The 15,494-nt window shown below is 41.7% G+C and overlaps 4 protein-coding genes across 7 annotated transcripts in view; 2 read left to right on the top strand and 2 right to left on the bottom strand.

Moving 5' to 3' along the window:
- Positions 1-26: 26 nt before the first annotated feature.
- LOC143153040 (tubulin glycylase 3A-like) lies at positions 27-3,289 on the top strand. Its single transcript, XM_076323788.1, has 11 exons — positions 27-269; positions 537-942; positions 1,248-1,381; positions 1,459-1,551; positions 1,622-1,797; positions 1,880-2,018; positions 2,087-2,300; positions 2,377-2,467; positions 2,554-2,724; positions 2,795-3,051; positions 3,126-3,289. Exons 1-11 carry the CDS (start codon positions 27-29, stop codon positions 3,287-3,289), a joined length of 2,088 nt encoding a protein of 695 aa, XP_076179903.1.
- Positions 3,290-3,408: 119 nt separating this feature from the next.
- Arglu1 (Arginine and glutamate rich 1) lies at positions 3,409-9,460 on the bottom strand. Of its 3 annotated transcripts, none has more exons than XM_076324232.1 (6): positions 9,135-9,460; positions 8,708-8,851; positions 8,291-8,338; positions 7,788-8,013; positions 4,773-4,856; positions 3,409-4,685 (listed from the first exon to the last, which is right to left on the bottom strand). In XM_076324232.1, exons 1-6 carry the CDS (start codon positions 9,275-9,277, stop codon positions 4,521-4,523), a joined length of 810 nt encoding a protein of 269 aa, XP_076180347.1. In that variant the 5' UTR covers positions 9,278-9,460; the 3' UTR covers positions 3,409-4,520. The 3 variants fall into 3 exon arrangements, with proteins under 3 accessions (XP_076180347.1, XP_076180348.1, XP_076180350.1); XM_076324233.1 differs by lacking the exon at positions 9,135-9,460 and adding an exon at positions 8,916-9,050; XM_076324235.1 differs by lacking the exon at positions 8,291-8,338 and having other exon boundaries at positions 9,135-9,453.
- A 235-nt stretch (positions 9,461-9,695) lies between these two features.
- On the bottom strand, positions 9,696-12,137 carry LOC143153248 (uncharacterized). The gene is made up of 2 exons (XM_076324231.1): positions 9,878-12,137; positions 9,696-9,784 (listed from the first exon to the last, which is right to left on the bottom strand). The coding sequence occupies exon 1, from the start codon at positions 11,032-11,034 to the stop codon at positions 10,030-10,032; it is 1,005 nt and encodes a 334-aa protein (XP_076180346.1). The 5' UTR covers positions 11,035-12,137; the 3' UTR covers positions 9,696-9,784; positions 9,878-10,029.
- The window catches only part of LOC143153250 (uncharacterized), a 125,510-nt gene continuing 119,786 nt past the window's right edge, over positions 9,771-15,494 (top strand). For both annotated transcript variants that reach the window (XM_076324237.1, XM_076324236.1), the window contains exon 1: positions 9,771-10,866. The gene's annotated coding sequence lies outside the window, so the exon portion shown is untranslated. The remainder of the gene's footprint in view (positions 10,867-15,494) is intronic.

Raw genomic sequence — 15,494 nt, 5'->3', positions numbered from 1 at the left:
CTCGTCGCTGGTTATGAAAATGCACGATGCCGCGTTGGGAGGATCGTGCGAGTCTTTCGGGAATTAAGGAAGGTGTACATTTGAGTAGAGATTCTAACCATGAACTCCCAAGCGTTCAAGGGAATTTCACGGAATCGGAGAACGAAGAACACGCGGCGGAGAAACTGAACGACGCGAAGACTATTAGCACGCGTAAATGGCAGATCACGTTAACTACGAAGGATTGCAAAATTAAAAAGCATTGCGAAGGTTGGCAGGTACGAAAGAAGGTATTCCTTTTGGTATATATCGGGTTGTTCGGAAAGTCATTTCGTTTCTTTTGCTGAAAATGAAGCAGAATTTTTTTAGAGCGTATAAACACTTTATTAAATTATATATTCTCCAGTTTGGAAAACGAAACGACATGCCGGACAACTCGATATTATTCGACTGACGAGTAGAATTTTTTCCAAAGAATTCCCTCCGTTCGAAACGTTACTCGAGAAAGAATTTCGAATTCTGGTGTCTGTAAATAATTATTACGTTACGTTCGTAAGATATATCCGAACGACACCAAGACTACCGAGGAAGAATCGCGGTTAATATTGAGACTCACCGATTCGAATATGCATTCTCAATCCGCGATCACCGATCCGAAGCCCGTGAAAACCGCGAACGCCGAAATTCTCTGCAATCGGGAGGACCTGAGTGACCTTCTCGACGAGGAGGAGAAGGAAAACGACTACGGCAAGATCGTCCTCAGGGAGTATCTGAAGCTTCTGACTACCGAACAGGCGAAAATCAATTTTATCCTGAAAATGTTGACGAAGGCGAAGATCGAACACAAAATTTTCGTGATTTACGGCACGTTTCCGGTGCTCCGAAAACCTTTGGGCAGAAGAGGCTGGATGGAAAAGAGATCCATCAGGAGGATGCTCTCGATGTCTCCGGAAATGTCCGAAGGTAGCTGGCCATTGACATTATCATGGACCTTGTGTCGCAATGTCGCTTGTGCGACGCTACAAAAAAAAAAAAAAAATCAATTAATAAAAATAAAACGTATTCTTCGTATGCTTCGTTCCTCGCGAGCGATATTGCGGTAGCGAGATATCTCCTTCTCGATAACGAAAATATTGAACAATTTCATTGGGTTGTTCGGAAAGTAATTTAGTTTCTTTTGGTAAAGTGATTTTTTTAGAGTGTATAAACAGTTAAAACGAAATCACTTTCCGAACAACCGAATAAATAAGCGATTCTTTGGGTTTCAGCCGGTCTGGAAACAATCGAGAAATTACTGCGTTGCCCGGCGGATTTCGTGTGGTACACCACCAAACGTGTGGTAATGAGAACGGACGACAAGACGATAGTTAATAAATTTTCCGGATGCTATTTCACGTCCAAGGTGAAAGATTCGTCGTGCGAATCTTCGATCGTTTGTCGCGCCACGTGCCATCGGAGCTAACGTCGAAACAATTTCAGGTCGACATGTGCAACAATTTGGAGAACGTTTGCTGGTTCTACGAAGCTGGCGTGTCGAACATACAGTTCCCACGGTGTTACAACGTTTATCAGGTTCGTAGTCGAGCTCCTCAGTCGTTAGGAACGTTAATGAAAACATGGTCGCATCGTTGCGTTCGCGCAGCCCGCTCAGATCGAGGAGTTCGTGCAGGACTTTTGCATCACGGCCTGCATGGGAATTCTCAAGTGGTTCTTATTTTTGGCCAGCGTGGCCGGCCCGAACGCCACTTGGTCAACGACCGGCACCGTGCCCATGCGCGCGATTTTATTCGCCCTGGAACGATGCACAGATTACATAAGGTTCTCGAAATTGATATCGGGGAAATTCGATCTACCTCGAACGAATCAAAGTTCACGAAGGGAAAAAAAAACAATTTTTCAGCGTATGCTCGCACGAGGACATCGACAGGCCAGATCGCGAAACCGTCTCGAATTCCGACTGGAATCAATTTCTGGCGTGGTACGAACGATTCCTCCACAAACGCGAGATATTGGAGAAAAGAGACGGAATAGACATCGAGGTACGAGATCAACATTACCGATTATCGAGTACCGATACACGATTATTGTAAGGGACACTTTGCGCCAGGAACTGGTCCCGTACACGGCCAACACGCTCAAGGATATGATACAGTGCCGACCCCAGAGTCGCATCGACGGAATGCGGAATGTCTGGATCTTGAAACCGGGCGATAAAAGTTTGGGAAGAGGCATAGTTCTCAAGAACTCGTTGAACGATATCCTGAACAAGATTAACCAGGCCACGAAGGAGTGCATGCAATACGTCGTGCAGAAATACATAGGTGGGTCTCTTCGATGGCGTACACGTTGCAAATATGTCGAGAGATAACCGTTCGATGTATTGTTTCTTATTTTTAGAACGACCGCTGCTCGTTCACAATACGAAAGTCGACGTCAGACAATGGTTTTTGATCACCAGTACGCAACCCCTCGTCGTCTGGATGTACAAGTATCGATGTTTATTTACTTATTCCTTTTCTTTACTATTCGACGTTCACGATTTTCCTCGATTGAACCTCGTTTACGTCACGAAAGGGACATTCTGCTGCGTTTCGCGTCGAAGGACTTCACGCTCGAGAACTTCCACGAATCGATTCATTTGTGCAACACAACCGTGCAACTGAAGTACAGGAAGACCGTACGACCGAATCTACAAATACCCGGTGAACTTCATTGGAATCTGCAAAAGTTCAAAGAATATTTAAAGTGCGTGATTCAATTTCCCGCTCGAGAGACGAGACTCGCGCGTTGTTTTATCGAGGCGCGTTTACCTCAGGTCCACCGATCGGGAATCGGCCTGGGAGAAACTCATCAAGCCGGGGATAAAGCAGAATTTAATCGGGGCACTTCTGGCGTCCCAAGAAAATATGGTGAATCGAAAAAACAGTTTTCAATTATACGGCGCCGATTTCTTGATAATGGACGATCTCTCGGTCTGGTTAATCGAGATCAATACGAATCCTCGATTGCATCCACCGAGCAGCTCCGTCACGGGGAAACTCTACCCGGAAGTTATTGAAGACACGATGAAAGGTAATCTGATTGGATCGTTAACGTTAATATTATTATTTCTGCTATTAACGCGAGAACGTGATTTGTCGAAAAAGTGGTCATAGATCGACGTAAAAATAAGAAGGCTCCTCGTGGCAAATTCGAGTGTATCTTCAAGCAGCGGAATCCATTTTACGGAAACATTTTCGGGCAAGCGGCCAGTCTCGGGATTCGAGGCAAAGCATTGTTTTCGGCGCAAAATTCGTCGCGAAAGGTGTAAACGATAGCTGGGAATCCGTTCGTGTGTAAAAAAAAGAGCAAACTGAAACAAGAAAAAGAAAAAAGTAATCGGGGAGAATAAAAACAGTTAAGGATTTAATAAAAACAGTTAAGGATTTAATAAAAACGTATTTATTTTACAAGTAACAATGTTGCGGGTATACAATCCTCTATGAACAGATGATTTGTTTTTTTTTTTGTGGTATTAATACACATCTATACACGATTGCGTACAAGACACTTGTTCATGGTTGCATTCATACGTCTCTAACACGTACAAAATGATCCAGTCAACAGGTTTGTCTTTCAACAGGTTTGTCTTTTTCTTTTCTTTCTTTCTTTCTTTCTTTTTTCATCGGCGTTACTTCTTACTTTAATTTTGATTAGAAAAAAACATTATCTTTCAGTTTTGGCAGAACGAATTTAGCACAACGTACTAAAAGACACTAGTTCACCTTTCATTATTGCTTGCGTGACGTTGATTCGTACGGATACGTATTACAGATGCACATAATCGTCTATTCGCGTAGAAAATTCATTTATGCTTTTGTGTTTAAATTTACAAAATCTATTTGGTCGCGTTAATAATATGACCGTCTCAGAATTACCAACAACTGCCATCGAGTTCGGAACGCGAATTTAATACGAGAGTCATGTTTCGTTAATATGTCTAACTGAAATAAAATTATTATTTTCTGTATAATGTAATTACAGTGAAACGGCATTGTATAAATTGCACTTGCAATTTGTAGAACACACCTAACTAGGCTGGACCACACTTTCATCAAACAGATCAAGCAAACTGGCAGAGATTATTAGCAGTGTAATACGTAAAAAAATTTACAACATATATTAAGATAGATACAGGAGTATACGATTCTATAATATTTTTCGCGTAAGAAAATGCTTGACTGCGTTGATATCAGTGTAGTCTCTAAAAAGGTAAGATCCCATCTGTATCGGGTTCCAAAATCTGGCAAGTATAGAACCAGTTATTCAATTCTGACGTTACGCGCAATCGTCACAATCGAATAAGATGATTCCTCGGCATTGCCGGATTTCGGCGATCATCGCAAATACATTCGGGTGAGCTTTGGATCTTGTTGCTGCGTTATTTCTGTACCTACGTACGGCGCAGCATACGACGATTGTTCTTGCGGAATACAAACGATTCCAAAAAACCGACAAGATGTATAAATATCACATGTAAAACTGCACGAAATGAGACAGACTCACGTAACTGGCTTTAGCGTAAAGGACAATTTAGGCCTCGAGTTGTTCTTCCCGAGAATTTTTTTTTGCTCCTCTTTCACGCGTTTTTCATGTTCTTTCCTCATTCTTTGCCTCTCTTCTTCCATTAAACGTTGTTGTTCGACCATGGCCAATCTTTCCTCAGCCTGTGGACAGACAATACCGTCCTGAGTCGCATACACCGCTCTCGTCGACGACGACAAACGATTTTTCGATCAACGACCAGCACATACCAGTTTCTTCTGGGCTTCTTCTATTTTTCTGTTGTTCTCCTCCACGATCCTCTCTAGTTCCTCGCGCTTCTTCCGCTCTTCCTCCTACAACGACAATGGGATCTATTTACATGAAGCAATGATGGTGTCGCTCACCAGCTGTTGTTACACCGTTCATATCCAAAATCATAGTGCCGCTATGTCAACAGCCTAGTGTTATACATCCTAAGAACCTTTTCTTTTTATATAGGAAAAAATGTAGTCAGGATATCGTGTGAAATTTTGAGGTCGGGTAATCAAAGAATTAGGATGGCTTGTCGAGTGAATGTAACAGAGGACGCTTGTGAACCCAGCTCCTTCGTTTGGATCAAACGAGTTCCTCTTAGTTCCCAGCGAATGCTGTTTATAGTCAGATTCCCCCAGATGGAAATACGACGACTTAGGATGCCACTTGAAAGTGAAAAAACGTGAATTATGATTCTGAATCAATCCACTGTGCATGCAAACGGACGTACAGAATAATTTACGATAACAAATCTTTTTGTTACGCTTCTCTTATAACGCGACACGACGACAATTTGTTTAAAGTGCAGGATGAAATTCTAAATTTGCAGGGGTGAATACATTACGAAGAAAGAAGAGAGAGAAAAAAATAAATAAACGCCCTTTCACGGGAAAGTAACGATCGTTCGCGTATCTTCGTTATAATGACTGATGTGCGTCTGAGACAGAAAGAAATATATGAACGCATTGAAAACAAAAAAGAAAAAGAAAAAAAAAGAAAAGAAACAACAAACATTTACGAACGAGTGGTGCCATCCGCCCCGACCTGTCGACGAAATGCGCTGTGTCCCAGGCACTAATATATAGCAAATCTAAAATAATCCCTAATATGGTTTTGCCGATACATAGCGTTTAAACAAAGAATGATAATAATAATATTGGTATAAAATGAATTATGAATATATAAATTGGATAATACCTGAATGAAGCTCACGCCAGCACGTAGGGGATGCCTTCTTCATCGACAATCACTCAGCAGTGAGTAAAAAACCGGCATCTTCTGTTGGTAGTCAGTAAGGAAGGTGACCTATATATTTGCTAGGTCGTGCTTTGTTGCTATGGGATTCTAATTCTGCCCTTTAAGGTCTACGTCTCCCTTTTCTAATTAAATATATCTCTCCCAAACTTGTTCACATATTCAGTGCAAACTCAATGTGCAAAGCAATAAGGATAAAAGTATATATGGTCAACTTGTAATCAGGGTCGCTGTCCATTTGACCGGAACGTGCTGATTTCCCGAGGGTGAGAATAAATAATTGTGCGCATACACAAAAGACATGGCAGAAGAAAACTCCTAGTCGTATTTGAAGGAAAACGAAATAAATATATAAATATATATATATATATATATTTATATGTATACATATGTGTATATATATATATATATATATATATATGTATATAGATAATAAAAATAATGAACTCGGATATACATTGCTCGCTAAATACTTAATTCAAATCGGTGCCGATTAGATCAAATAACAGGACCCCTTTTTGTAACTCGTGGAACATTATATGTAGTAAATCGTTTAAAATTGTTGAAGTTCGGAATTTCAAGTTTAAGAACAGAATAATTTCTTTTTAGTTTAACAGTTTACTCCCAATATATTCGGTTTACCGTCAAAAGCATGAAAAAACAAACAAAAACAACAACAACAACAACATACTAAGTACAATATTTTTCATCCCTAAATCTCAAGGCAAAAATTAATTACATAATATTATTTGCCTAGTTATACTCTCGGACAGTATTTCATTGGGTTATTAAAAAGATAAACAGAGAAGTAAGAAAAAACAGAATTTTCGTGTATGCAATAAGTAACACCTATTAAAAAAGATAGAATCTAAATTACTCCTATAAGTAGAGAAACTTCGTTATCATTGTACGGCCTGAATAAAATTAAAAAATGGAAAAATTACGCAAATATCTCCTTAATAGTAAAATTTAATACGATTCTCGTGAAAAGATCGATAATTCTGTACATCTATTTTGTTTAACTGACAGCAAAAGCTATTCAGGGAAAAATATCACTTTCCTATGGTTTCATAGAAAAAAGTAACTTTATTTCAAACTTACGATGGTTTTTTTTTTCTTCTTAGTACGTTACAAAGTTTGGGATCGCTAACTTTAGTTATTCGAATGCTTTCTTCTCTACTCCTTAAAGACTGTACGATGCGATTATGTGGACATTCACATACGCGGATATAAACTAGATTGATAAGTAATTAGGTCTGCCGGATTAACAGGTACAACGATTGTAAAAATTGCGAGCAAGGAAGTAGAGAACGCTTCCGAACGCAACTTTTCCAATATCGAGTACGACTGACAATCAAGATATTGTGTGATGAAAGGTATTAATGTTGTACAAATATATAAATATATACATGGTACAAATACAATATTCTGTTCATAAATAACCGATACATGCGCCTATGATAGCAAAATTCTTCCCATAAGAGAAAGTATATCTTCCCAACAACGCGACCTCAGTGGATGCTGGGAAGTCGAAGCAGTGTGGCTTTTCGATAATATCTTTCTCATAGGTATCAACCACAATGCTTCAAGCCCAAACGCTGTGATCGCGAAATAGAGAATTAACATAACACTATGTTAACGCGTGTTAATTTCATCACAGATATGTCCAACTAGTAGTGTTTATACAATTTTTTTGGAATGTCCAATTAAAATTTGACAACCCTTTACATCGGTACACACAAATACACAATATCCTAAAAATTATAGCTTTAAAAACATTTGAACTAATGTGCACCTTACCAGCCAGGCTATAAAATTTATTATAAAATTTCATTTAGTTATACGTATAGTTCGTATTGTAACTCTGTTTCCACCAAAATAGATCCGTTTGTTTAAATATAAAAAATAATGCGAGGATAGAGCAGCAGACTTATTTCCTGTTGATCGTAACAGCGCTTGGGCTAACACTGGCCAATGTTTCTCTGGATTGGTCTTACCTCTCTTCGTTTTTCCTCCTCACGAAGTTTTGCTTGTCTCCATTCCATTTCCTCCATCATTTGACGCTCCATAGCCCTTTTCGCTTCTTCTACTCTCCTTTGTACTTCGGCTTCTATTTCCTCCTTACGTTTTTCTAGCTCTTCTTCCACCCTCTTCTGCACTAGTTCCTCAATACGTTTGGCAGCCTCCTCCTCAACCATTTTTTGCTCCACTTCACGTTGCCGTCTGCAAACACAGAAATATTTTGTTGTTCTAACGCTACAGAGGTAGCGAGTAGTTTGCAAACAAGTTACATAGCATTCCTTTGTTGTAAAATTGATTACAATAGTTATGTATGATACATCGATACAATATTTGGTAATTTAACTAGACGGAACATGAGTTTTTCTACGCGTTTTTTTTAGAACATTGTAAAACGTTACTTATTAAAGTCCAGTATGCTTATATACGCGCAAATACGATACTATTAAACCACCACCATGAAATAGTTTTTCAATCTTACCCAACTGCGCTCGTGGTGAAGATTTTGTTCGATAATTCTTTCTTTTTCCTGACAACATAATTACAAATAAAAAAACGTATACCAATACAAATGAAGTACATAAAATAATTTTTATCGTATATCGTTTAAAAAATAATTAAATGTACGACAAAATTTATATATCTCATTTACATTTTAATACAGAAAATACAATAGATATCAGAAAATGCAATACAACACACACAATGCAGCTGCCTTATGTACATGCCTTAAGCCTAATAACGAAGACAAATATAATCTAACGAATCATTCGCTTTAATTAAATCTTTTAATCGAGTTACACAAAGTGTAACACGAAAACCTTTAATCGAAACATAGCCATTTTCGATAAGAGGATATATAAAGCACTGTGGAAGGAAATTATTTTGTATAAATTACCTTTGCCGTTCCATTTCTGCTAATCTTTCCACTTCATCCATTTTGCGATCCCTATCTCTGTACGAACGTTTCTTGTGACTGACAATATGCACGTCGTCTGAAACATCCGAGCCTGAACTAGAAGATGCAGAATGGGACCGTTTCCTGAACAAACAAACAAATAGGCTCAAACTGCATCTTACGACATAACACGGGTGAAAGAACTAACATGGAAAACTGCATAAAACCGGTAAAGCGTATGCAACATTTAATAATAGGAAACTTGCGACGCACTACGGTATATACAACGACAAAAGACGTAAATTCTAACATATATTAAAGCACATAAGGCTCTCCCACCGAGTGTGTTTGGCAAAATGGCGGAGAGCTGAAAAAAGTCAAATAATCGCAACATACATGCAATCAATAGCAGAGTAAAATGTATTACCTCGACTTTGAACTGCGTTCTTTTGGCTTCTCGGAGTACTTATTGTTAGAGTGCTTCTCTCGCGATTTGGAACGTTTTCTCGAGTGTTTGCTCTTATGACGCCTCCTACTTGGAGATTTCGTCCTGGATCTGGAACGGCCCATTTTGACGAGCTTTACAGTCCTTTCGGAAGACTCACACGCGAAACAAAGACTATATGACAAACGTGATAGGTAATTACACTTAAAAATAACCGAACACCTCGCGAACACTGAGATATAACAAACCAACCACTATTAACGCGCACACTGCACCACTGACTTATGCCTGCTTATGCATAGCCACGGTAGCCATCTTTAAATTAGTTTTCAAGATGGCGTACAGGTTCGAAAAATGTTGGTGCGCGAGGACACTTCTTCGACAAAATTTCAAGGGAAATACAAGTTCTTTTTAGAAACTACGTCACTCTTTTCACTCGTAAGATTCGCCGCTACTTTTGTAATCGTTTGCTTTTAAACGTATCGATTCGACGAAGAGTTTTTCCATGTTAAAATATTGCGTTCAAATTTTACGGTATTTTTGTTTCAGTTGTGTACAGCCAATCAAAATTTGACCGCAAAATCTTGCGATATTTTTCAATTAGGCGATGTACGATTATCGTTCTATCAATCCTTGAAATAGCATAATAGGATTATATTTAAACGTAAATTTAATCGTGAATTGAAACAACGTGTTACTCTAAATGAAATGTCGAATAATATTACGTTCGTTTTCAATTTACAACGATCGTAGTACGTTGACCTACACGAACAATGCATACATTCGTATAGAAATTTCGGTTTGAGATTCTTTCAAGGAGTATGTCACCGTGCACGAAATTTCGTACTATGGGAGTGATGAAAAAACAGTGACACGATTAATAACGATCAAGCAAGATAGCGGCGCGCGCGAAGAAAAAAACGTGGCCGAGAAGTGGTCGTGACCGTAGTCGCGTGCGTTCCGAAAAACCGCGGCGATCGGGTCGGCTCGGCGGCACCCGTTCACAGCTGTGTCGGCGTCGCGCGCATCTCATTCGACTCGTTCCGCGACAGCAGAAACCAAGATGGCGCTCCTCTGTTTGCGGATAGTTCTGCGGCGGATATAAATACGTGAAAAAAACAGTGCGAGAAACGGTTAACGGTGGAGCGGTTAAGTCGTGACGATCGATGTACGCGTGTCGCAGAGTGACAGTCCGTTGGTAACGCGCCGCGATAACCGTGGGACTCGACAGCGCCGGTACAAAGCCGCTGCGGTATTTCGAACGTCGGCGAAGGTGCTCTCGGTGCCCACCTGAGGAATGCCAGATTATCCTCGGCACGGCGGCTCGCTCGACAGAGGGATACGGTAATCGCGCGAGGTATCGCGTGCGAGTCGATCGAAAGGTGTTTCGTAAGGTGCTCCCCCGCAAAGGTGTTCGGTCGTTTCTTCCGTGACGTATGTGTGTCGCGGAGGGCTGCGAGACAGGTCGGTCGCGAGTGTCGTCGTCGTCGTCGTCTGGGTGCTCGTGCTTGGTGTGCCGCGAGTGGCGTTTTTCGCGGCTTCGATGCGCTCTCGTCCTCCCCTGGATATCTGGACAGGCGAGATCAGCTGCTGCTGGAACAACTAGTCCGGCGGCTCCGGGAGACGATACTCTTCGACAGGAGCGGTGGGGCAAGGAGGTGCCGGAAGCAGCCGCGAGCCCGGAAGCATAACGAAGAAGATGGCCTTCAACGAGGTAAGTTTCGTTACTGGCATCGTTCGTACGCTGCCTGTTTCGTTTGGTCGTTCGATCCCGTGGCCTGACCTCGCGACCCCCAAACGCCAATTCTAACCTAACCTCCGTTCCTGCGCACAGCTGGCATGTTATCAACTCCCTTCCCCTCCTCTTCCCTACTTTCTGCATCTCTTCGTTCTCATCCTTTCCATTCTCTGTCTCTGCGACCTATGTACGTTTTACCAAAGTCTCCTTCCTCTTCGGCGCATCGAGCGATCTTTTTTTCCTCGTCGTTTGCTCGTTCTCGCGAATCGCGCGACACGAGAGACGCACCGAAACCGGAACGAACGGGATGTTGTATCTATCGGTCGCATCGGGACACGCGAGATAATGTTACGCCAAACGACCGTGCATTTTTTTCCCCCCCAACCACGTGATACTAGGAACAACGTGACTCGGACGCTAAGTGTATCTCGCGCGATAATTTCGTATCGCTTTCGCGCGCGGGAATGTTTCCGCGAGCGGTGCAAACATCGATCCGTTGTCGGTCAACGATGTCGTTACGCGTTTTTTTTTAAAGGTAATCCGTAATCTGGTTTGTTGGCGTCGTTGTGCGACGACGTGGCACAGTTCGCCGAGCCACGAATTGTTTTCCGTTTCCCCTGTCCCGGAATCGAGTGTTCGCGAAACGAAACTTTGCGTACGGATCGTGTGCGTTTCAAAGACGGCGTAACAATCGTATCGTTCCGTCGTAACAGAACCGTTTCGTCGAGGAAAATATTTATCGAGAGAACGTCGTAGGATGTCCGTTTGGGTCTCGCGAGCGACGGTAATCGTCTCTGGTCAACGATAGGCGCGTTTTCAAACGCTCGTTCTCGGGTTTCGGGCAGGAAGCGAGAACGACACGTGTTCCAAGTGCATTTGCGAACGCGTACCGAGTTTTCGGGACGATTTTGTAAACAATTACACGACGATCGAGCCGCGATTCACGGCTACGTGTGGGCACCGTCACTGTCGTTGATTGCCCGCTTCTGTAACGTTTCTCCGTAACGATATTGCGTAACCGTATCCCATAAAGAGACACGAGATATCGTGTTTCCACGATGCAACCGAAAAAAAAGAGAGCATTTCAATGTATCCGATTCAGGTGTAAGAGGATACACCGGAATGGCGCGTACTTCGCGGCGGCGGGTCGCAAGCGAATGGGAAAAAAAAAACAACACGTCGTACCTGTATAGGCGCACTTAGAAAAACGTGTTGCGGTAAATACCTGGGCGGTTATCTGTCGTCGCTTTGTCGCGTAGTTCGGGACTTAAGATTATCTCTCTCTCCTGGTCGCTTATCGTCGTGGTGACGCATAGTTCGTGCGCGTCGCAATCGTGCACGGTGGGCTACCTTTTATTGTGGCCGTCTATTTATTACTGCTGACTCCTCCGTGGAACAAAAAGAGCACTGGCCGGTAATTAATACGGCGCGATCGGATTTCCTTCGATACGCAGCCACGTCGGTGCAACGCGAAACGACGGAAAAATGTAGCTTGTAATAGTACGCGTGGCTTGCGATTTTTTCTTTCGACCTCGTTTATTATTTCTCTCCCTATTATCGCGCCGACAAAATTCACTCGAATTCGACGGTGCGGCGGTCGGAGGGATTTCGTTGAAAATCGCATCGAACGAACCGGGGGAAATGTAGGACGCGGAATAGGGATCAAGGTGGCCAGTCACCGAGTTAATCGTTGCTATTTAGCCGTGGCTCTTCGAGAGAAGCGGCGTTTGTATATTTTGCCTCGGGCGTCGGAGCGCGCGACTACGCCGCTGAGTGTGCACGTTCATGCATACACGCGCGGCGGGCTCGCGCGTAGATCATTTATCCGCTCCACGCTGGCTCTTTAAACGAGAAATTAATGAAAGAACTGAGCACCGTTTGTCATTAATCTTCGTGCATTGCGACGCGTACATCGTTGCCTACAGTTTTCTGTCATTGAGTCCGCGGTTTTTTTTTTCTTTTTTTCTTTTGCTTTTCAACGCCCCGGTCGCGCGTTCGAATCGATACCGTCGATTTTCTCGCCGCGAACGGGGCGAGAGTTTCTCGAACAGTTTCGGTTTACCAAGACTTTTACTAACGCAAAAAATTTACTTGTTGGTTAAAGTTATACACGGGTGTCCGGACACCGATTTTAAATGCTCGCCAAACGGGGAAAGAATGAATTATATATTACCGAAAGTCGAAAGATATCAAAATTGACGAATATTCGTACGTAAATAGTTAACTGCGCGTGGCGGAATTTCCCGCGCTTGCCACCAGAGGGAAACCGATCGCCGACCGTTTCCTAATATATTTTTTATTAATATAATTTAATAAAATGTTTGTACACTCTAAAAAAATCGTGTTTCATTTTCACCAAAAAAAAAAAGAAAAAAAAAACGAAATGACTTTTCGAACAACCTTGGGTCGAATTGTTTCATATTCTCCATTTTGGAAAACGAAATGACTTTTTTTTTTTTGGTAAAAATGAAACACGATTTTATTTACGGCGTATAAAGATTTTAATAAATTATATATTCTTCATTTTGGAAAACGAAATGACTTTTTTTCGGTGAAAATGAAACGATTTTTTTTAGAGCGTACAAACATTTTATTAAATTATATATTCTCCATTTTGGAAAACGTAATGGCTTTCCAAACAACCTAGGTTGTTCGATAAGTTTTATCGAACGACAAAATTTATTATATACGAGTAACTTAGTATATACGATCCTTACCGACCTCCCAATATCTCGACGTATAAGGCAGGATCTGCTAGGATGCCTTACCGATGAGTCCACTAGTACGTCCGGGATGAAACACTCTCCCCTCCTTTTCCTACCTTCGTCACTTATTAGGAGCGCCACGTACGGTAAAGTCGATTTTCTCGCGACGAAAGTAGGGGTGTATTTCGGACCGTTTCGATTCATAGTGACGCAGAAAGGGTGTCCGGGTTGGTTCGTTAAAGTTTTACATACGATTCGCGTCCCATCTGTGCCCGAGCGCGGTAGGAACATCGGCCGGAGAGTGCAAACATCGATTTGCGAAAAAGGAGTAAAAGCGAGCAACCGTTAAGAACAAAGGCACCTGCTACCCGGTCATATCGATCGAGATGGAATATATACGAGTGTCCAGGACGGGATTTCACCGTGGTTCTCCCTTATTCGATGTCACCCATTCGTTCGTCAGCGATCGTACGGCTTCTCGAGACTTTCCGTTCTTTGCAACAACGCGTTTATCTACTTTCGAAGCGGTTCCGTAGCTTCGCGCGCCCTCGAATCTTTGGTTTCGCCATCCTTTAACCCTTTGCGCTCGAGGCTTCTTTGATACCAGAAACCGACCAGCCTCGAGACAATCCTTTAAGCGGTAAAATTCATCCGAAGTGGAACATTTTTATATACTTTGCATACATGTGTTTACATTCTATGAGAACGTAATATTTAAATTCCAATATTTGAATTTCAATCCACGAAGTTTTCCCGGATTGAAAATAGTACACTGAATTAAGTGGCGACCGAGGATCTCCTCTCGAGTCCAAAGGGTTAAGTCGTAAAATTAATCTGGAATGGAACATTTTTATATACTTTGCATACATGCGTTTACACTCTAGAAGAACGTAATATTTCAATTCCAATATTTGCCCTTTAACCCTTTCGAGGATTAATCCTCGATCACCACTTAATTCGGTGTACTTTCTCCAATTCGGAAAACCATCGTGGTTTGGAATTTCAATTAAAATTCAATTACTCCTTTCTCGTAAGATGTAAACATACGTATACGAAATGTTGAAACGAAAATGCTCCGTTTGAAATTAATTACACGATTCGAAGGATCTCATCGAGGTGCTAGTTTCTGGTAGCGGAAAAGCTTCGAGTGCAAAGAGTTAAACTTCGAAGCACCTTACTCGAGTTGTCGAACATTTTTTTTTCATCGTAATAATGTTTCACGTTCTCGAGCGAACCGCCTCGATACTCTGCGAGCAAGCTTCGACGAGATTGACAATTGGTTATAAAAATTGGACGATTCTCGTAACGAGTCGGTCGAATTCTCGTGATATTTTCCGAGCATTGTACACGTGCGTCCTAATTCACGGTGTAAACACGAATTGGCGGTCTCTCGTTTAGGTTTAACGACTCTCGAGAAACGGAGAGCGACGTTCGATATCTTGTTTGTATACAAGCTGCTACGCGGTTGAATAGAGCGAGCTCGGATATTGCGAAACTATTTAAAGTTTATATTCGTACACGTGGCACGAGAAATTGAATCGTATCGATCGAACGTGCACGATTCTCGTTTCGCGCTTAATAATATCTCTTCGTTCGGTTTACCTTGTATTCTTTAATTTTATCGGGTTGTTCGGAAAGTTATTTCGTTTTTTTTTTTTTTTTTTGGTGCACACGAAACACGATTTTTTCAGAGTGTACAAATATTTTATCAAATCGTATATTCTCCGAACAACTCGATACATTTATACCTTGTACAGGGTTTCTCCAATAAGAACGAAACTTCGATAAAACAAACGCGTTTAACGACGAATCGTGCGAAAGCGATACTTACGAATTATTTTGCTTACCTATCGGAAAAATATTTAACCCCTTCGAACGCAAAAATATTTCCCTTTCACC

Source organism: Ptiloglossa arizonensis, chromosome 12 (assembly GCF_051014685.1).
Source record: "Ptiloglossa arizonensis isolate GNS036 chromosome 12, iyPtiAriz1_principal, whole genome shotgun sequence".
NCBI classification, from domain to species: Eukaryota; Metazoa; Arthropoda; class Insecta; order Hymenoptera; family Colletidae; genus Ptiloglossa; species Ptiloglossa arizonensis.
The sequence above is the reverse complement of the archived record's forward strand: the minus strand, read 5'-3'. Positions and strand labels throughout refer to the sequence as shown.

Excerpts from the sequence above, each read along its gene's own strand:
- LOC143153248 (XM_076324231.1), bottom strand. The coding sequence starts at position 11,034 with ATGCAGAAAGTAGGGAAGAGGAGGGGAAGGGAGTTGATAACATGCCAG.
- Arglu1 (XM_076324232.1), bottom strand. The coding sequence starts at position 9,277 with ATGGGCCGTTCCAGATCCAGGACGAAATCTCCAAGTAGGAGGCGTCAT. Across the intron at positions 4,857-7,787 it reads AGGAGGAAAAACGAAGAGAG|GAGGAAGAGCGGAAGAAGCG; the intron begins GTAAGACCAATC and ends TTGTCGTTGTAG. Across the intron at positions 4,686-4,772 it reads AAGAAGCCCAGAAGAAACTG|GCTGAGGAAAGATTGGCCAT; the intron begins GTATGTGCTGGT and ends GTCTGTCCACAG.
- LOC143153040 (XM_076323788.1), top strand. The coding sequence starts at position 27 with ATGCCGCGTTGGGAGGATCGTGCGAGTCTTTCGGGAATTAAGGAAGGT. Across the intron at positions 2,019-2,086 it reads GAGACGGAATAGACATCGAG|GAACTGGTCCCGTACACGGC; the intron begins GTACGAGATCAA and ends ACTTTGCGCCAG. Across the intron at positions 2,468-2,553 it reads CTCGTCGTCTGGATGTACAA|GGACATTCTGCTGCGTTTCG; the intron begins GTATCGATGTTT and ends ACGTCACGAAAG.